This window comes from Gallus gallus, chromosome 1 (genome assembly GCF_016699485.2).
Source record: "Gallus gallus isolate bGalGal1 chromosome 1, bGalGal1.mat.broiler.GRCg7b, whole genome shotgun sequence".
Taxonomy (NCBI): Eukaryota; Metazoa; Chordata; class Aves; order Galliformes; family Phasianidae; genus Gallus; species Gallus gallus.
Window position 1 is genome coordinate 79,572,873 of NC_052532.1, and position 22,508 is coordinate 79,595,380.

The following is a 22,508-nucleotide window of genomic DNA, read 5'->3' on the forward strand; positions in this document are numbered from 1 at the left end:
AGCTCCCGGAGCATTTGCCAGCAGTGGTAGCACCTCTGCACAAAACAGATTCAACCTCTCCTGCTTTAATTCAAAGCAAAGTGAAAGCAAGGACACTACACAAGCCAGACCCAAAGAAGGGAGCAGAACTGTAAGCTGCCAGATGATAATGTATTTCCCAATTAACTGCAGTCAGTGCTGAGAGCAGGTGATGTATATCAGTACTCTATGAAAACCTGCAAGCCAGAGCAGATGGAATGGATGCACAATCCATCTTACTATTTGAAAGTGGTGACTCGAGTACCTGAAATACAAGCATAGGCCGGACAGCCTCGTTATCCCCAGAACATTAAGATTATGGTACAGACTCAGACCATAGCCAGCAGTGGATAAATAATCCCTAAGAGCTCTACTAGCACAGCTAGGACATTTGGCACAGAAATAAATGAAATGCAGACATTATTCATCACCTCTTCCAGGAACTCTCATTTAAATTTAGCTCCTTACATGAAAATAAATAAATAAATGCATAAAGTTTTCCAGCCAGTTGTAAACTGGGCTATCTACAGCGCAGTCTTAATGACTACAGTATTTTACAGGAATCTTCTGCCCTTCCAAGGTAGCAAAGAAGCAGAACAGAAAGAAGCTTTTTGTTTTCTTTCTTTTTTCTTTTTTTTTTAAACCCTTCTTCAGCTGATTTTTCACGAGTAACTGCCAGTTTATGCACTGAATGCTGCTTCCACAGGGTTCATTCTTAGCAATCTATCACCCAGTAACTGCAGTAGTGACAACAAACAAACAGCAAACAGAGCACTTAGGTGAAAATTTGGTGATACTTCTTGGCCTGTAAGAATATTTTTTCCAACATCTGCAGAATGTTGAAATTGACCTCCTTACACTTATTTTCAGTTCAAGTTGACCTTCTTCAATATTATTCTAAAATAACAAGTGCAGGTAATTAGAGGAATGGTAGAAACAGGACTGTTTTGAAATCACAGATACAAATATTCACTCTTGTCTTGGTTTCAGCTGGGATAGAGTTAATTTTCTTCCTGGTAGCTGGCATGGTGCTGTATTTTAGATTTAGGATGAATATAATGTTTTAGTTGTTGGGCAGTGCTTACACTAAGTCAAAGACTTTACAGCTTCTGGTATTGCCCTGCCAGCAAGGGGAGCGGGGTACACAAGGAGACAGGAGAGGACACAAGCAGTACAGCTGACCCAAACTGACCAAAGGGATGTCCCGTACCATCTGATGCCATGCTAAGCAATAGAACTGTGAGGAGTTGGGCAGGGTTTTTTCTTTTTTCTTTTTCTTTCTTTCTTTCTTTCTTTCTTTCCTTCTTTCTTTCCTTCTTTCTTTCTTTTTCTTTCTCCCTTTCTCCCTTTCTCCCTTTCTTTCTTTCTTTCTTTCTTTTTCTTTCTTTCTTTTTCTTTCTTTCTTTCTTTTTCTTTCTTTCTTTCTTTATAAAAACGCCTTCATTTTTAAAATATAATCTGGACAATGCTTACACTATTGTCCAGTAGGATTGTAAGAAAACTGTAGGTAAGACATTTTATTTCCTCTGACACGTGAAAGTTGTCTGTCTCAAGATACTGTACAGAATAAAATATTAATATTGATTTCTATAGTATACAGTGAAGTCCTCACCACTTCTAGTTACACTGATACATTTCTTGCTTTGTTAAATACCTATAATTTCAGTCTTTTGCACATCAAATTTGTCTTTTCCTTGTCTTATGTTTCAGGAATTTCAGTTCAGCTAACATAATCTATGTTTGTTTCAGACTACGTGTCTTTCAAGATGATCTTTTTAAATAAGAATAACAAAAAGAAGTTCAACTTACAGGATATAGTTTAGCCTTATATTCTACTCTAGAACTATTTCAATGCTCCTTCACTGATAATAATTGACCACTTACTTCGTGGTAAAAATAATTTTAAAGGTGTCTGCATTACTCTTTTTTACCTTTTTGGAGCATTAGTTTTATAATTTTCCACTCCATTTTTTTGGATGTTTTCCTACAACCTTAGTTTCTCAAACATCATTGTTAATGATGGGACAAATTACTTCAACTAATTCAATCTGTACACTGTGATCTGCACAATCTGGACTGAATTTCCCAATGATTTTGCAACTTTTATTTACTTAATCTTTGTCAGGAGCTATTAGTGATTTTCTATGTTCCTCAGTCATTTATAATGTTGAAGGCATATTTATTCCCTTGACTTTTGCCTTGGGGAACAGTGGTACATTGGTTTATACATGCACAAGATGCCAGTGACAGAAATTAAGTTCAGTTGCATTATGCAAGAATATGATCCAACTTCAGTTTCTATCTCTAAAGAGACATTCAGGGTAACGAGGCATGGCTACACATTTATTTTTCAGTCATCTCACATGAGAAACTTCCCATGAGAGCAAAACTAGAAAGGACTCCTTGACAGTGAGAATATGAAAAATAATTATAAAAATGTTTGCATGAATCATACACTCTTCCCTAAATGCCAGGAACAATTCTCCCTACACGCATATTTGAGAGGGAGTCATCTGCCCCAAATATTTTTTTAAGGTTATGCAGGATCTTAAATTTTCATTTTAAGTTTCCCAGGGTGAAATTTCTGCTTTCATTTACAATGCATTTCTAGTGAAATGTTAAAGAAGAACTGAGAAAAATGTTATGACTAACAGTGCACTTAACAGTTGGCTAAGGTAAGTCATGAGGAAAGGTCTGAGACACAAATGACTGGTTTCTGATTTACTTCTCCAAAGCTCAAAAACCATAAAATATATGTATTCAACTGCCTTATTACTGTTGTGGCACAGAATTTGTACTTCAAATAAAGAAAACAGACTAGCACATGCAGTGGCTGTTATAGGCAGAGATAAACATTGCTGACAATCAGTTATAATGGTTCACATGTGTCAAAGGTTCAGGAGCCACTTCATCAAAAAATATTACACACGTGGTGTGTAACAATTAGCAAAATGTATCTACATGAAATAAATGAATATTAAACAACCAAAATGCCGAGAACTGCCAACAGAACTGTATGGGTTAATAGGTGGTTTTTAGAAAGCCTTTTCAGACACAGCCTCCAAGGTTATTGTGTTATCTATGGATTAGTTGGTAAAATGTCTTGCCAATGAATATAAGGAAGTTTAAAGCTGTTGGCTTTCGCCTACCGTACCAAGATCAGTCTTAAGATCTGTTGGCAGACTTAACTTTCTTGATCCTTTAACTGAAACAACAGAAAAAGGAGAAAGGCAGTTGTTAATAGTTAACAAAGAAAAAGGAGCGAGGGTAAACAACATGCCACCTTCTGGTTAACATCATGCTGAAAGTTTGTAGCATACATATTTTTAAATCAGCACGTAAAACAGAATAATGGTTTAAATATTTTCATGTACACCATTCAGAAGAACGAATGTAGCTAGACAAAAAAGTCCTGGAAAAAACATTAATCCAGCTCTCAATAAATGAATGGTGCTATACATAGCTTTGGCTGTGCGCTGCAATATCTTACCTTGAGATGACTGGAATGGTAAAGAAAAATCACAAATGAGATTGAGGCAGATATTGCAATTGCTGGTTATACAGCATATCACAAATATTTAAACATCTGGAAACCAATTTATTTAAGAGGGCACAATGAAATTATGAGTTCTGATGAGATCATACTCAAGATATCATTTGAAAAAGAGAGGGCATATTGTAGTGGTAATGGAGACAAAACACAATATTGTATAGACTACAGAAAAGAAGACATTGAACAGAAACGAAATACAGCAGCTTCAGGATAAAATGTAGCGTTATTCAGACATCAAAATATTGCACTCAGTTTGCTGAAGATTTAATTATCTGTTGCATTTTGAATACAAAACAAAACTATTATTTTGCTTCTGTTCAAAAATGTTTTCATTTCCTTACACATGAGCACATTTTAAAACAATGAACACCAGAGAACTGAAATGAAGCATGTCTTGTAGCAGTCAAAAAGTATTAAATTTGTTAAAAGAATGCCTTAAGAAATCTTTTATTATTTACTCAGAAGACTTCATTTCCAATATGGTTCTTTTATTTTGTTTTCATTCAGTTTTTTCACACTGTCTTCTGGCTTTACCCATACTGTCTGTCATTGGTAAAGAACAATGAATTTTCTAAAAAAAAAACCCCAAGTCCCACATAGTAGGTACAACAGTGATAGGAACACTGGGACGTATGAATGTAAGGAACAAGTCCTTTGTAATTTCCATTTAATAAGCTTTTAGGTCAGAAGGATGCCCAGAACAGCCACTTACCATTTCAAGTCACAGAGCCCCTGAAAGAATCCTACAATGTCATAAACTACAGAGCCATCAATTTGGCAGATGAAAATATCATATGTCACCCATGATTGTTTTGTTTGTCCCCTGGAGAAGAGTTGAGGAGCCTTTCTGACTCCTGAGCAACCTTTTGATATCAACAGAAGCAGCACAACCCTTATGCCAATCCATTTCTGGGTGTCACTTTAACTGGATGCTTTAAAGCAAAGTGAGGAGATCACTTCAGATCAATCCAACATAAAAATATACATTCTTAATATCACTATGTGAAAACTATGTAATTTTGACACCAAGTATTTGGCTTGTGTATCCATTTTAGGCACTAACACAAAAGCCAAGCAAATTTTTAGAAGAGCCTTTGAAAAGCATTCCATTCATGTGGAGAGCCGTCATATAATTTCACACTGAGAACAGAGGTTACTTCTTCACAAAACCAGTGCCTTGTTATACAGGAAAAAAAAATGCACTTGCAATATGATCTCCTTTTGTTTTCAGGAAGTGACAACGTCTTGCCCAAGCAGCCTCCCTAAAGAAGAAGATTTCTAATTCCTAGGGAAGGTTGCAGGGACAACAGTCTAAATTGGGCTATTTCAGAAGTATAAAACCTAACTACATTTAGCATTACGGGAACCTCATTAGTGCTGTCAGGAAGGCTTTGGGCTTAATAAACAGGTGGTTTAAGCTCTCCTATTTCAGTATTACAGCTACTCCTGTATAATGGGATTCTTTTTTACAAACTTTCTTTTTTTCAAAACTTTTTTCAAAGCTATTTTCAAACTGCGTCATGTATGTATGAACTGGGAGACTGCAGAAATAGCTCCCAATTATCTGTGTGCAGGCTCATGCAGGAGGTACAAAGAAAGTAAACCTTTTGATTCCCCTGGACTCAATTTGTGAGCTCCTGCAGCTGCTCCCAGACAAAACAGACATATTGTACTGAATGCTGCAAACTAACAGGCACAGGATGCTGAAAGAACTGTAGCTGGGAAACAAAGGGAGTAAACATCTTATGAGTTGGGCTATGGGTACAAGGACAGTATAGGCATCCTGATCTTGGAAAAAATGGGTAAAACAGAGGCATGGGTGTGGAATTCTTTTGTAGCAGGGAACATGGTAAGAAGGGGGTTAAAGTAGAAAGGAGACACACAACATTAGGAAATGAAGGAATCATAGAATCGTAGAATGGCCTGGGTTGAAAAGGACCACAATGATCATCTAGTTTCAACCCCCCTGCCTTGTACAGGGTCACCAACCACTAGACCAGGGGGGGATGTCATTTTAATAATAAACTGATAGGAATACAGATATTACTATGTGAACTATTTTTAATTCCCAAAACATGTTTATTTTACTATCTCTACATTCCTAATAAAGAAGGATCATGCATAGTATGGCCTCACATCTTGCTGAGAATGAGCTTATGAAAACCAGTTTAATTTAAGAATGAAGTAGAGCATAATGGCTCAGGAGGCTAGCAGAACTGTTCGTTACTTTGCATTTATGCTGGAGGCAGCTGGCAAAAATTGTGGTGCCATAGCGCAAGGTAAGACACAGGGCCTAACTCGGCTCTGCCCTGTCATGTATCTGCCATGCCTGTGGCTGATTTGGACCCAGACTCACACACTGACATTCTCTCCTGGACTTGCCTGGCAGACCAGGGCTGTGTTTTGCCCTGCTCCCTCACTTACCACCTGCCTTTGTGGTCTACAGGTTGTTGCTGGTCCCTGTCATGTCCCAGCAGTGAGCTCCAGTCCTTCAAAACCCCAGGCTGCAGAGGCCTGCCCTTGACAATGCACTCAAGCTCCACACTGTGGCCCAGTCCCATCTCCTGGTTTCTTACCTTTCATCAGTCATACTGCTCCCTGCTAATCCCTGACATACACATCCTTTCTTGAGATACTAAGTAAGCATTAATTCATCTGATCAGAAACACTGGAAAAGAGTCATCAAATGTGCCCTATGCTCAGTCTAGGATCTCTTTAACAACTTCTGACTAATAAGGGCTCTTTTTAATGTAATGTAAACAAGAAGAAATGCTTACGTTGCCACTGTAATTGATAATCATGTTTAAAAAATATTACACTGTTTTCACACACAATGTTTTGGAATGTATGTATTCTTGTGGAAAACAAGCAAGCAAGCAATTTTCAAATGGAATCAAATCTCTTCAGCTACTTTGTCATTACACAAAAGTTGAGGAGTGACTATTAAAAACTTCCTAGTGTTATTCTTGAAACTAAGCTGTATAAAAAGCGCTTCATGTAAGAAAACAGGAAGTTGGCATGGTATGGGCTTCATCTGTTGATGTAATCAGTGCAATAAGTCAAGACAATAGCAGTTGGAAGTCATAAGAACCAGTAATCTTGCCTTAAGAACCTGTTCCAAAGCTCACAGAAATCAACCGTGGAAGTCTGTAGGCAGCCTTCTCTAATTGCTATTATCTTAAACATATGTAGGTCACTACAAAAGTAATGTCTTCTATTTATTTATATGGAAACTACAACAGATACAAAGAGCACAATAGCAGTATTTGACAGAGCACATTCTCAGTTACAAAATACTCTTCTTGAACATAGTTACCACCATTAACTATGCTTTTTCACCTGCAATGAGCACGTTGCTACTGCTGAAACACACAACCCACAGCCTCACTGTATTGACATCCACTGTTAGGTCTCCATAAACATTCAGCATGAGTCAGTGAATGTCAATGGGTGCCATTTTTTCAGCATGGAAGAATTTAATTACACCACCTTTACTTCATCCACACTCCCATGTCAGACGCCATTTTGTCAGATTGCCCCTTTGCTGCCATCTGTCACACTGCAACAACATGTCATGGAATACAGGAGGAAGGTTCAACCTCTAGGGCCATACCACCAACATCTGCTTCTGATGTTGTGGGCCAACATAAGAAAACAGAAGATAGTACTTTCAGAACAGCCTTCTGGATATGAGCCACCAGTATGCTGGTGATTTCTTAAGAACAAACACAAATACATTTTTGTTTCAAAACTCACATTTCAGAAGTTGCTCTCCCAGACATGGACCAACCACATTCTTTCTTTCTAATCTTTGAGAGAAGTCTATATTGTGTAAAGTGAAATGGGAAATTATGTGAAATGACCTCTCAAAGATATATTTCCTTGTGCTCACTGTGTTCTCAGCTATATGCTGAAATACAAAATGGCTAAAAGAAACAAGGAACAGTAAAACTGTATTCCTAAAAGCCCTTGAATAAGTCTCCTTTACTTGATCAAAATAAAGCTTAAGTTTATTCTGGTGGGTACTGTTTTGTAGTATACCACATAGTAATTAACTCCAGCACTGGATAATCATTTACACTGTAAGGGTTTATGAGGCCTCTGAGAGTTTTTAAAAATTGTATTTTAGAAACACTGAACCCTCTGAATCTATCATGGAATTAAGGAAGTACAAAGCCCTAGCTTTTGAACTGAAAATCAAAAATGACAATCAAAATGCTTGACGTTCTTCATCAAAAGAATATGGTATGCATGAGTAAGAACAAGGTATTCTGATGGTCCTGAAAAAGCTCATTTCCACCTTCCTTGATGTGATCTGAGATTTTTTTTAAAGCCAATCAAATACCATTATATGACATGTTGTACTGCATCATTGTGCCCATGAAATACTTCATAAAGACAAGTGTTTTATTAATGTTTCTCATTTTTCTATTTTTAGAAGTGTTACTCTACACATACACTGTTATATTCACTATATATTTACTTACAATGGGAACTGCCACCTCTCAGATATTCACAAATAAGAAGAGTTTTACAAATGCATCTATTAACTCTTTGTCTTCCTGTACAGTATTGGAAATGCATTATTGTATTATCTAAATGGTAATTTAATTAAAAGAAGATAACAGTGTTTAAGAAAGACCATTCTTTTCCTCTATCATACTTACTATGAAAAGCTGATTATTTCCTCACTTGCTACTACCCGTGTGGCAATGTGATCAATTTCATGCTCTAGACTGGAAAGTGTTGTTTTCTCACTTTTCTCTGCAAAGCCATGCTTTCCCAAATTTTACAGGAGGAATACCCGAACAGACAGCCTTACTGAACAGGTTTAAAGTGTTGCTTAATGGAAGAAGTTTGATTTGTTCTGAACTAGAAAACAGCCATGCAAATACAATGAGGATTAATTTTCAGCATTATGTCTTTTGCTCAGTGCTATAACACTCACATCAGCAATAGAACACAAATGTCTAATTTTGACTTGGCAAAATAGAGAAACAAAACTAAATTACTGAGTTGACACTGGCTCTTATTGTAGAACCTCAGTTAGAGGTTAAAATATCTACAAGTAGTGGGATGTTAGAGGCAACATAGGTTTTTCAGGAAAACAAAGATGGCCAGATAGTCCAGGTAGACTCAGCAATGTTCAGGATCTGACCAAGAGATGAGGAGGCAAGTGATTGTTTAAGTTCTTGAAAAAGCTTTCATCAACACTGTTCTAGGGGCCTAGCTGGAACTTAAATCAGACCAAGTTACTAACAGCACTCTCGAAAGTGAAACTGTTTGTATCTATACCAGCAATTAGAATGCTAGAGCAATCCTTCCTGAAGACTGTGCTTCAGTCAAAGCAGTGTAGTTCCCCATATCATTCCTGTTGTGATGGAACCAAGGATCAGGTTGCTCCCCTGTATGTCAGCAAGAGTATGGTTTGTCATGTAGACCAGCATCCTCCAGCTGTATGTTATCTTACATGCATTGCACATACTCAAGGTCAGCAGCTAGCATGAACTCCACTGACAGTGAAGATCTGACACTGATATGGCCCGCTAACTGTAGAGAATTGCAATAAATCAATCCCAACAGCTGTGATGTAGATACACCCAGTGTGAATCTCACTGGGCAGCAACTTGAATCATAAGACTTATTACCCAACTGCCCTTACTGTTTTTGCTAAATTTCTGAAGGATTAAGTCTTAGTCTATCTAGTAGAGATACATGGTGGCTGGTTTTACAAAGACATCATGGGAGTCTAAGAGTATAGCACAGTTCCATCACACAGTTTGCATACCATGAACTTTAAAGATATCAAAGGCAAGACTGGAAGAAAAAGGACCCTGTCAAGTGAATCCATTATTATACATATCAACCAGTTTTATCATATGATGGGAAAAATACTAGTCAGTGCAAAAACAGTGGTTGTGAGGATGTGTTCAGAAGCACAAGGTAGTAGTGCTCCCAGATGCTTGGTGGTCACAATTTTGAGGTTGGTTTCTCTGGATGTTTAGTTTGAATTTTATCCAGTTTTACAAGATGTATGCTTAAAAAATAATATCAGTCACAGTAGAAGTAATTTCTATTTTAGACAGCAGTTAATTTTGCAAAATTTTAAGTATTCAAACGTAGCTTGAAGAACACAAAAGGCTAAAACCAGAAACATTCATAAGTCAGACATTTTTCCTTGCTGCATGTCCTCCAGAACAGAAAAGCAGAATTAACTGCAGAGCAAATTAATAAAATTTTATATAAATCTTCTATTTTTGATTAATCATAGAGGGAAAAATCAATTTTAACTACAGAAAACATAACATGCTATGGACTTCACACATTATTATAAAACTCATCACATGCATGTATGTTTACCACATCAGGATCTCTTAGTTTTCAGTAAAAAAGAGAATTTGTACCCTGTTTCTGGAGTCTGAAGTCTCCAGACTTCTGGAAAGGTCTGAAAGGATGGATCCCAGTGGTCCACAAAATAAATGGTCTAATTTTACTGTGTCATCTTTTAAAAAATAAGTTCCTTATAACAACTTTCTGAGCCAACCTCAAGAGTCTGAGCCCCTACAGCTTTATCAATACTGTTTTAGCACTAAGATATTCCATGTCTACACCAATTGGGTTGCAACAACAAAAGGAAATGTACATTTATTATAAAACAACTGTTTTTATTTTAGTTCTTCACATGTCACATGAACATTTTTTTGGCTTCAGATTTTTGTAGATTATTAAATACTGTGCTACGTTTGAGGTGACTGTGTCCCATAATAAATGGGATAAAATTATCCCATAAAATAGAATATGTGAAATAATAAAGGATTTGAATGGCACATTTCTGAACAATTTTTACATAACTAAGGAAAAAAAGTATCTACCAATATTTACCAACCTAGAAGGTAAAGAACTGTGATATACAAACCATAAACAAAATTAACGTATCAAAGCTACACGTGCTTATCTTCTAACACACTTAAAAGTCAACTATTAGAAAACAGTTGTAAGCAACCAAGTTTAAGACACCGAACTCACATTAAAAGAGATCAGTGCAGACCAGGCACGTGCAGAAAAAGTCTCTAGGAATGTGCTAACTCCACATTCTGAAGGACTACAGGTAAGATTAGAAACATTTGTAAATTTTTAAATGGCCAGGATTTCAGGGCAGGGTCAAAATGATAAACTAACATTTTTTGTTTAAGGTTATGTTTCCACTGTAAATTACAACACTGAGGCATTGAGGGGTTCTTTTCAAACAATTTTTCTATGTGCACTTATGTGTTTTAACACAAAGTCACAGGGATTCCCTACTAAAAGACAAAGCCTTTTACGAAAACAGAGAAGCAATCCTCTGACAAAAGTGCTGAGTTCATGTGAGATATAAGGTATGTCTGTACTGCATCAGCTCCAGTGTTTACATACTCTTCACTTCAAGATGCCCCACATACTAATTATTTTTCTCTAAATGAACAGATTTTGGATTTCATTGCACTATATACAAGCACTTCTCCAGTAAATTCTTCCCTTTGGATCTGTGATTATACACTTCACTTCTTAGGGATTAATGAAATACAGCGATGCATGACATGAATGGCTTATACAGACTGCAGGAAGAGAAGCCAATCACCTTTACCTGAAGTGGGAGACTTGCAACGCTCTAGCTCCAGGGAAACTGGACTGTCACTGAGTTCAGTCAGGCCTGAAAAAATGGAGTTAAAAAGTTAAGTTACAATCTAACAGGGCATGCTTCAGCTTTCTGCGTTGATATTCTGCACTTCAAAGTCATAGTGGAGAAAGGAACAGCGGGAAACGTGAGGGAAATACCTATTTCAGAATAACTGTAGTTATCAGGCTGTCCCTACAGAAATTTAGGTCTACTTCAAAAACCACACCTCTTACTAACTCAGATTTGTTTTGCAAGTGCCTCGGGGTAGATGAAGAGTCACTGTACTTTGTGAGTGAAATCAAGTAAATGTAGTTTAAAATTTAAATGTTTGTGATTTGCATAAAAATCAGTCTTCCCTGTGCAAGAGATGTGGAATCAGCTCTATACTTTCATGTGCTGCAGAATGCACAGCAGAAACCATAAAATGGGGTGAGGGGGGCATGGGGAGGAAGAAAAAAAATAGAGTGAACACTTGTGAAAGAGGAAAGTGAATAAAAGAGTATTGTCTGAATATAACAAGGAGTTTTTCAGACAAGACACCTTACACATCATTTAGAAAAGTTTGTGAGGAACTCATCTGCAGAAGTCTACCATGGAGCCGAGCAGCAAGTAATGTAATCCTAGCTTAAACTGCTTAAGCATGAGCTTCTGTTTGTGATCAAACTAACAGCCATCTTTAGCACAGATTGGGCACGTCTGAGCTGATGCTATCCTTTACCACAGGCTGACCATTGAGAGTTTTTGTGAGGTATAGATACATAAAATGAAATAATGAAGATTGATTCTTTTCCAAATGCAGTACTGGAGTTTCCTAAAATTTGACACTATGGCTATGATGCAATGATTAATCAAATCATTCTAAATTCTATACAGTTACTCTTGGCTACAGTTACAATCATAGAATGGCTTGAGTTCGAAAGGACCTCAAGGATCATTAACTTCCAACCCCCAGTGCCAAATCCCAGGTAAGATTTTGCTTCTGAACAAGAAGTATCTTTTTGGGAATTTACAGAATTGGTATTACAGCTCAAGGTATAATGGTGCCACTGACTTATGCAGGAAAAGCACCAAATCACACCACTGTTCTGAAAGAAAAAGAACAACCACCTTGAGAAGACCACAATCCCTATATGTCCGGCAAAAGTTTAAAATGCTTTTCGTAATATGGCATTTTAGAATGGTGAACATGCACTTTTCTACAGGTATCTCTTATATTTAGTGTGGGGATTTATGTGTCCTTCAAAAGCACCGTCTTAGTCTTGAACACTTAGATTTGCTTAAGTACTGCCACTTGCAAATTTTCCCCTGGCATCAATCTTCCTTGCTTAGAAACACTGAGTTCTACTTATCGTCCCTCTATATATCCAAAGTTTCTTTTAACCTTATTGAATTAACAATAGAGTCATAGAACAATATGAGTTGGAAGAAACCTTTAAAGGTCATCTAGTCCAACTCCCCTGCTATGAACAGGGACCTCTACTGCTAGTTCAGGTTGCTCAAAATCACCGGACCAGGAACACTCATAGTACAAATGAGTGCAGTTCCAATAATGTGATACAGTTGGGATTCTTTTAACTTTTTGTACTTTTTGGTCCATAACTTCAAAATGGGAAGGAAGGATGAAAAAATTGAGAACAACTAATTTTTTGTCTCCTTACTAATGCTTCAAGACAAAGCCGTAAAAGCTCTAAATCCATCTCTTTGCCTTCCTTTTTGTCAAGTTGGCTTCCTTCTCTGGGAAACAAACCACCTTCTCCTCCAACCATTTTCTACTTGTCATTTTGCCTAATCAGGGACTCTGTAATATCTAAACTCATGTACGCTAAGAGAGAAGATGAAGATGTTACGCAACAATATGTTGCATAATCTGTAATCATTCACTGAAAGGAATAAACATGTCTTGATTTTTATTGATCTTTGATTCCATTAAACATTGGAGATTCTCTTGAGATAAGAAAGGAACCTCTCAAGCTCTCCTTTGTACTAGTGCTTATTTTCTATTTCCCCTTTTAAGTAAACCATTTTAATAATTTTGCATACGTATTTCCATGCAGCTCGGTTTCCCTCAAATCTTTGAGAGGCTACAACAGCTACTGAGGTATTAAGAAACACTTTCACTTCTTGCTTTTAAGTTCTGTAGGCCCAACCTGTGTGCCAACCTGCAAATTTTGAGTCCAACTACAGGAAGAAGAACATGGCAGCAAACTAAATGCAAATAACTGAGTTTGGGATTTGAAACAGACACCTGTCAGATGACATACTCATTGACATTATTTGACTTTGAAGAAATTATAAACATGAAAGTTATGCAATGTGAAAGCATACCTTCTGAGGCATAAAGTAGTTTTAAGGACAACTCATGGATACTTTTCAAAGGTTACTGTGATTCCCATTTCTTCTTCATTAAAGAAACAAAAATTTTATTAAAGGGTCGAAAACGTAATGTCTAGTAGGGAATAACAACATTTATGAAATAATACTAATTTAAAATAATTTTAAAATTTGAATCTCTGATTACATGATTCAGACTTTCAATGTACTAAAGGCACCCAAGCCATCATATTTTTTGTTATAATTTAATAAGCTGTAAACAAATTCTCATAAATATTCACAAGCCAATAAATAAATTCAGTATCATTTTAATTCATAAGTCTCTACACTGAATTACCATGCTGTTTCTTTTATATTTAAATATGATGCATTCTTTGGAAATGGAAGCTTGTTCAGAATATAGATGTTAACTTAAAACTCAACCCAGTTTAGCTTCTACAGTGTTGACAGGTGTCATTTAAAGTGTTAATTACTGATAAGTAACGACTCATAACACAATGTTCTGTGTCTTCCTTTAGCAACAAGGCTACCTCTGCCCTCATCCTCTAAAAGGGCAGGCCTGGAGGAGGCACAGATATTTCTCAGTGAAAACTATGAACTCTGAAAACTATTTTCTAATGGATAAACACAGGTTTAACCTGTTGCCTCTTTGGATGCTTCATAAAAACTATTTATGTTCTTGCTTTGCTGACAGATGGTATGAATTTCTATTGATATGAATTTTATAAGGAGATCAAACTGATTTTGTAAGTTTGTAGTTTTATAGTCCACTGCAAGTACAGTCACTCTACATGCAGGGAATATATCTGTTTTAATATCGAAATGTATGCTATCTACTCCTAGGCAATAACATGTACAACTTAATCTTGACTGGTTAAGGAAAAAAAGCCAACACTCCTCCACCTTAGCTCAGCACTACTTTAGAGAAAATGTATTTTGTTTTGGCATACAGTCTTGCTACAAATGAAGATGGTTGCCAGCAGATGTTACCAAAAAAAAAAAAAAAAAAAAAAAAAAAAGGAATGGGGCCACCAAACACAAGAAGTGTTTACATATCCAGCCTCTCTCATTAGAATATGTCTAGTGTTTACATTTCCTTTTCTACCTTTTCAACCCGTGCTTCTTCCTTCCCATTTCCACCTCCCAAGCCATTGAAAGTGCTGCCTTAAGGCTCAAAGTTCACTCTAGGCCCTTTTGAGTTTGCTTCACACAAGTATATACCACTCATATCAAGCTCTCAACAGATTGGTTACATTTCATAATAATTCCATCACTGAGCTTCATATATCAGATGACCTTGTCATTGTTGATCATGTCTTTCCTTTGGCAAATCTCTTATCTTCAGGACACTGCTTCTTTCCCCTGCTTGATGTTTTTTTCCACTCCTTCAGTTGAAAGACACCTCAGACTGAAACATCAACCCTTTATCTCTCCGTCCAGGGTGATCTTGTGTTACCCTAAGGATACATAAACACATCTCTTCTATGTTTACTTCCAACCAAGTTCCAGTAGTATTCCTGTCTTTCTAAACTTTACTCACCAGTGTCCAGAACTTAATATCACAAGTATAATCTTTTTTTTCTTCTCCCTGAAATCCTCTCTCTTTTTTTCTACTTGAAAATAGTAAACAGTACCGTTCTCTTCTGTGACACTTTAATCTATACTACTGCTTTTTTTCTTGGAATATCAAGTTAATTCTGGATACAAAGGCTGGGTGCAAAATAAGATAGTTTCTTGCAGAAAATTACCTTCAGAATGACTGACAAAAGTATACTGCTCACTGATAATCTGTCTTGTTTCAGCTGGGACAGAGCTGATTTTCTTCATAGTGTCTGGTGTAATGATCTTTTGGCTTTGGGAAAAAACAAGGTTGATAACACACTGAAGTTTTAGTTGTTGCTGAGCAGCACTATACAGAGCCAAGGATGTTTCAGTTTGTCAGCTTTGCATGCTGCCCTTCCAGCAAGGAGACTGGGGGCACAAGGAGCTGGGAGGGAACAGATCCAGGAGAGCTCAGCTAACCTGGCCAAAGGGATATTCCATACCGTACGACTTCAAGTGAAGAAAAACTATAAAACTGAGGGGAGTTGGCTGGAAGGGGCAGCAGCTGCTTGGGGACTGGCTGGGCATTGGTCAGCAGGTCGCAAGCAATTGTTTCACACATCACTTGTTTTGTATACATATATTATCACTACTGTTATTTCTCCCTTCCTTTTCCATCTTACTAAATATTTCTTATCTCAACCTATGGGTTCTGTTTTTTCCCCTCTGATTCTCCCTCCCATTCCACTGGGAGGGGGTCAAGAAAGCAAATGACTGAAGGGTGTTTATCTGCTTACTGGGTTAAACCACAACACAATCTTTTCTTTGGCTTCAGTGAATACTAGTCTGATTCTCTCAAACTGACCTTCATGAAATTATCTTCCTAGCTCATTACTTTAATTGAATCAACTCCTGATATGCCTTCCCATTAACTTCAATTTTCATTCATATAATCCTCAATACTGTAGACCTACTGCCTACCATTATCACAACTTTTCCTGCTTTTACCTTGATAGTATCAGTTTTGAGCACAGTTTCAAAAATATTTTTCTTTTCCTATCATTGTCCCTTACAAGAACAAGCTTGTGATCATAATCCTAAATCCATCCTCAATAACACTCTTAAAAGTCCTCTCCCTCATAAGAGTAGCAAAACTCAACTTGAGAACTACATAGCGATTGGAGATATTTTTAACTACTGCTTACTAGCTAAGACACGTTATACTTCATAACACATTCTTGCCTTGTTCTTAGTCTTAATGGTCTGAAAGATGCACCAGACAGTGCATATTCCTAGGTAAGTATCGAACGACAAAGGCAAAAACAAAACAGTTTTTGGGGAAAGAGAGTTAATAGTGCTTAGGAACAAGAGTCAAAATCACAGATTTCAGCTATGCAGTATATAGAGAGCCTTTAGGGTTGAATGTAGAAACAAGATTAGAAATATTCAGCTCTTAAAACCTGTGAGCTGTATTTGTCATTGTGGATGAACTTGTTGAACTTATTGATCCTTTTTGGCCTTAGACTTCATTAATATTTTTGTAGGGTTTTTGTTGTTGTTGTTGTTGTTATTTTTTGGAAACTCATAAACCTTTGACTTCAGTTTGTCCCTTGAGTTCTAATTTATAGACTTGTAATTAGCAAGACCTGACCATTAAAATATAAAACAATCTACACCAGTCTTTTTTATGGGCTGCTAGATTTCTAACTGGCCTGGTCATCTAACTAAATAGACTACTTTTTATGAAGTACTATGACACTAAATCACAGAAATTAGTTGCTAAATAATCTATCTAGAGAGGTGAAATGTAATTTCTTTTGTGAGCATACAAATGTACTTCAACAGCCATACAACTCTGTGTTTATATGAAATGCTAAAACAACCGTCACCCCTTTCTTTATCTTGCCTGCAATGAGTACTCAATGAAAAATTGCCTATCCAGTTGTTCTGCAAAAAAACCCTTTAAAAAGAGATGAATAAGAGGCATCCTGGAGACCTAATTACATATAAGCACTACAGTTAATTAAGATACATAAAGCTTGTTGGTTGAACAGTCATTTCTGCAAAATTAATTATAGCTTTGTTCATCACATTGTGCAGTGATGAATGCTAATATTTAAATTACATATCACTATAGTTCAAAATTTTAAAATATAAAAAACATTAATTTTCATAACTCTTTGATGTACGTATTTTTATACCCACTTTATATTCCCCATTAAAGATCAGAGCCATGGGATGGTTCCCCAAAGCCAAATATTCAAGTACCAAACCAAGATTAAAATTTAAAATTTCACAGCATGCAACCCAATTGGCAGATTTTTAAACCACATTGCTCTTCTGAGAATAGGGAAGAATTCATTAATAAGTATAACCAGGCAGTGCCATTGCAAAACAAGAAATGCTTCATATAAGTAGGTGTACACTGAAACGAAAACAAAACCAAAGGAAAATACTCTCATCATGACCACAACATTATTGACAATTTATTTCTAAGGCCAAATTTGTCCCATATAAATCAATGAGGCTTTCTCATTGATTGTTTTGGAAGAGGAAAACAGACCTGAAAAATCTGTATAACAAAGAAAACTGTCAAAATGAAGCATGGTTGATATTACAAAGTGTAACAAATTGCATGCATGCTGAATGTGTTTAAGAAACACATTACAAAGCACAAACACATGGGTTTAAGTCAGGCATAGTCTCATCATTATAACGCTATTTGCCTAACCTTTATAGAACTTACTCTGATAGGAAGTACGGATCCGTTTCGTTAAATCTGGATAAAAGTTAGACAGGCCACGCATGCAAAAGTTGTCTTTGGAACATGCCAGTACACCAGCATCAGCAGCAGGCAGAGGAAAGAGAGAAAAAACAGTCTAAAGTGAAAGGAAGTGATATCCATAACCAGCATCTAGAACAGCCAAGGTGAAGAAATTTCAGCAGATGCTTACCTTCCAATTGGGAGATATAACAATAAAAATAACCAAAAGAGTAAAGGATGTGGGATGGATGGTGAGAAAGCAGCTGAGGATCATTTTTCAGATGCATAGTTTCTATGACCAATCTAGAAGAGCATATTCTTTCTTGGCAACCACCCAGAATATACCCAGTAGAATCCATTCTAGCAGTACAACTGGAATACTGCTTTAAAGGAGTAGCCAAGATTGTCCCTAACACATAGAAATCCTGCATGGTGTAATGCTGATAATAGCTGTTTCTACAACAGTTACCCTGTATTTTTTGTACACAGCTCAGCATCATGTTGCCTATGTTTGGCTGCTCAAATTATGCTGGGAAATGCTGTAAGCTTAACTGAACCAGAGAGGAAAGCTGAAGATAGCTTAAAGCTGCTTGTCTCCTCTTTCCTCAACTGTTCCAAATTTACATCCTTAACACTTGGCACGATGAGAACTAAGCTTGCAATGATTAAATGCCTAGAAAGTGAGATAAGTGGTCTTTCAGGGACGGAAGTAGGCCTGAAGACTTACTCTTTATTCTCCAAATATTTATTTCTATTAAAAGCACGATCATACTGAAAATGAAAAGAAGTTTATATTGACTCAGCGGAGAAATAGGATTTGATGATTTAGTGTAGGATCTGCTGATGAAAATGCTAATGTCATAAAACCACTGTAATCTCCTGCTTTTATAATTTTATATGTATATTAAAAACATTCAACGTTTCCGAACAGATTTTAAAATCTAATTCTAAAATTCTGCGGCTTCACAAATTATATTTCATAACTGTCTCTGACTCAAGTACACTAATATGGAATATGCAGAGCTAAAACGTTTTGTTTTTTCCCCTCATACAAGTTAACTTTTTAGATAACCAAAAAAGTCTGGCAAAATTTAAATCCCATGATGAACTGATGTTTCTAACATTTAATGCATAATAATAGCTATGAATTACAAATGTGATCCTCTTGGCATCAAATTTAAGATTTGGTACAGGTGTATCTAGTAAATTTATATTAGGAGCTAACAAAGTGGCTGATTGGAGCTAAATTTGCTATCTACAAAGCATGTACCCAGTTACTATGTTATTTCCCAATCACAACTACCTATTCAATTAAAAACAAATAACACTTAGCGGAAAGTACAATTAAGTTTAAACTCAAGTCTTACATATTGGAGGGAATTTACTGAAAACAGAAAGAAAATAGCAGACGAAGACTACACTTGAAGACTACACTTCAAGAGACTGCCAGAGAAGCAGTTGACTTCTCTACTCATGATTTTTAGAGACTCAGCGAAGGGAATTATTTGCTTACTTCCATCCCAAAATAGTAAACTTCCTGAAACTTTTTGCTTCTGAGAAGAAGTATCAGTACTTAGAACACATCAGGTTTCTTCTGTCAAGTTATAGAAATTCCATTGGCTGGCAGGTAGTCATGCATGTCAAAAGCACTATAAAAAGCCACAGGCAAAAAAATCAAAGAATGTCAAGCTCATAACCACAATATTTTAATTCCTACCTGCAGCAAACTGCTTGCTTTTGCGAGGTGAACGGGGCTGGCGCTGGTATGGATCACTTGATCCATACAATTCAAGGGTTCCCATGCTCAGTAGTACGGTCTTTTGCATGAAGTCCACAACAGCCAAGCCATTGCAGTTTCCAAATGCCACTCTGAGAAAAAAAAAACCAAAAAGTTCCTCAGAGGTATTAGTAATATATAGTTAAGTGGTGCAAAAGATTATTATTATTTAGTACTATGAATTCTGCAGCAACATTTCCTTCAGAAAGTACTGAAAGCTTACTTTCTGTAATTACAGATCTGTAATGCTGGATTGATAAAATTGTGTCCTGAAACATGGTAACTGACATTCCAGAAAGCAGACTATCGCCTTTAACCTTCTGTGCAGAATGCACTGCAATAACGCAAAACCCTACAATTTACACAAATAACACATGAACCTTGGAACAGTAGACCAAAAGGTTATAGAGTTCATAAACAGAAACAATCTGGAAACCCAGGCCAAAGAATTCACAAATCAAACTTCAAACACAATATTTTTGCACAAATATGTACACATATATGTAAGAATTTTTGTTCTGTGTAAAATTTCTGAAGTCTCTGAAGTGTCAACTGACTTACAGAATATTGGTGGGAGTCAGACACCTAATACTCATTAAGACACCTAACGTTCATTAAGGCTCACGTCTTTTATGCCTTCAACACAGCTAATCTGATCAATGTATCTGGGCAATCCTCAATGAGAAAGAAGTTCCATACATAATTTGGTATTGGCAGGTTCCTTCTTCAAATTTCAATTTCAGGTCTCTGCTGCTCTCACAGAGATTAGTACACGCATAAAAAAGCTGTTCTCACAAGACAACTTCCGATAAAAATAATATCATGTTAAACGACATTTAACACTCAATCACCGTTTTTTACAAAATGCACTTTACTTCAGTGATTCTTTCAAGATAACTTCTAAAATTTCAAATTTGTAAGGGAATTGGACCTTACTTGAAAGAATGGACAGAATGACGCAAAGCAATTCAGTCTTTTAAACAGGAATAGTAAAAATAACAGTGAAAATTACAGTTTAACATCTCATATTACACCCATCATGTAAATTCAAGTAATTTTTACCCAACAGTCAGGATTACAGCATCTTTTGATTATTTTTACTCTGACTTCAAATACCTTCAGTGAACTTCAAAGTTTAGTTGGAAAGTACATGATTTAGTGCAAAAACCAACAAATTAATGTACCTTAATTTTGCGTTACTTACAGTCCATAAGCAGAGTTTACAGCAAGACTGGTAATCTGTTGTGGAGGCTCACCATCCACCCACACCAACTGAATAACAAGATCTGCTTGGTATCCAGGAGGCATTCGCACAGGTCGAGTCTTAACACTAAGAAGAGGTGCAAAATAAAGACAAACAGACTGAGCCATGAAATACAAATTCTTCCCCTGAGAAAATATTAATGAAACAGAATCCGTTAATAAGACCACAGCAGTATGCACAACTGCAGCATATTGTGCATATACCCGTACATTGAGACTAGGCTTTCCAATCAGAACATGAATAATTTGGAAGAATTCCAGGCTTTGACCTTAATTTCTGCTGTAGAAATAAATCTGAAAATTTCAACATTCCCTAAATAAGAAACTCTGGAGAGGATGTAGGTGAGGTAAACAATTGAGGTTAATAAGCACCATTTTTGCTTAACAATTTTGCTTTCATTTTCTTTTTCCCAAGTATTTTCTTGTACAATACCACAGAATCACAGAATAATTAGGAATGGAAAAGACAACTAAGATCATCTACTTCAACCATCAATCCATCACCCATGCTCACTAAACCATGTCTCTCGGTGCCACATCTACACAGTTCTTTAAAATCTCGAGAGACAGTGACTCCATCACCTCCCTGAGCAGCCTGTTCCAATACCTCACCACTCCTGGGAATAAATTTTTCCTAATACCCAACCTGAACCTCCCCTGGTGCAATTTGAAGCCAATACCTTTCATCACTAGTTACCTGGGAGAAGAGGCTGATCCCCACTTTGCTACAAGTTCCTTTCAGGTAGCTATAGAATGGTAAGGTCTCCCCCAAGTCTCCTCTTCTCCAGTCTATACAATTCAATTTCCTTCAGCCACTCCTCTTAAGACTTGTGTTCCAGACCCTACACCAGCTTCATTGCCTTGTACATTTAAAAACTGGCATGAATAATCAACTCAGATAGAAAACCTGAATGTTTGAAATTTTCAGAAGAAAACATGACATTTCTGTGTTGTTGGAACTATCTTGTTCTGAAGCATGGCAAGAGAAGGTAGATGAGGCGTCTTTCTGTACTGCACCTCATCAGTGCATACCCAAAACTTCTGAACTTGACAATTCTATTTATCTGTGTAGTGCAAACAATTCTTATTTTCTTCTTAGGAGTATAATTACCTCATCCGTGACCTAGTCTTTTTGAGTGACTGCTTCCTACATAAAATCTGATATAAATATTAACACTCTTTCATATTCTGTTACGACTATTTCAGTGACTTGCATAGCATATAGCAAAGGTGTAAGAACTGAATACTTTAGTAAGCCTATTTATGTTCTTGACTGGTAGAATTTACTTGATGATACACTGATAGAAGGTACCATACAAGAATAGCAATTCTTTGAGATGCATTAACTATAAACACTGAGAGTGTATATATTACACATCTCTCATTTATTATAGGGTAGGCTATCATATATAATCTTTTATCTATGTGATAAAAAGTACACAAAGAAACACTGAATATCAAGAGAGAAAGAAGCGCAGCTAGTCAGTATACACATGGACAGTACAGACAGAAAAATTGCAGCTACTGGCCAATAATTATTTCTGCTGTATGTGCTTCTCTACATATAGCACTGCTGTAAATAACCTAAGCAATACTGGATTGT

At 36.6% G+C, this 22,508-nt stretch overlaps 1 protein-coding gene across 14 annotated transcripts in view; it reads right to left on the bottom strand.

Moving 5' to 3' along the window:
- Positions 1–22,508, bottom strand: part of STXBP5L (syntaxin binding protein 5 like) — a 190,956-nt gene that overhangs the window by 32,793 nt on the left and 135,655 nt on the right. For 3 of the 14 annotated variants that reach the window (XM_015295102.4, XM_416550.8, XM_040707153.2), the window contains exons 17-20: positions 20,847–20,972; positions 19,583–19,734; positions 17,848–17,919; positions 11,196–11,261 (exon numbers count right to left, since the gene is read on the bottom strand). In XM_015295102.4, the coding sequence (XP_015150588.1) occupies positions 11,196–11,261; positions 17,848–17,919; positions 19,583–19,734; positions 20,847–20,972 (416 nt within the window). Of the gene's footprint in view, positions 1–3,172; positions 3,224–11,195; positions 11,262–17,847; positions 17,920–19,582; positions 19,735–20,846; positions 20,973–22,508 lie in introns of all 14 variants that reach the window. The other 11 variants (XM_015295115.4, XM_015295083.4, XM_040707163.2 and 8 more) reach the window with 6 other exon arrangements.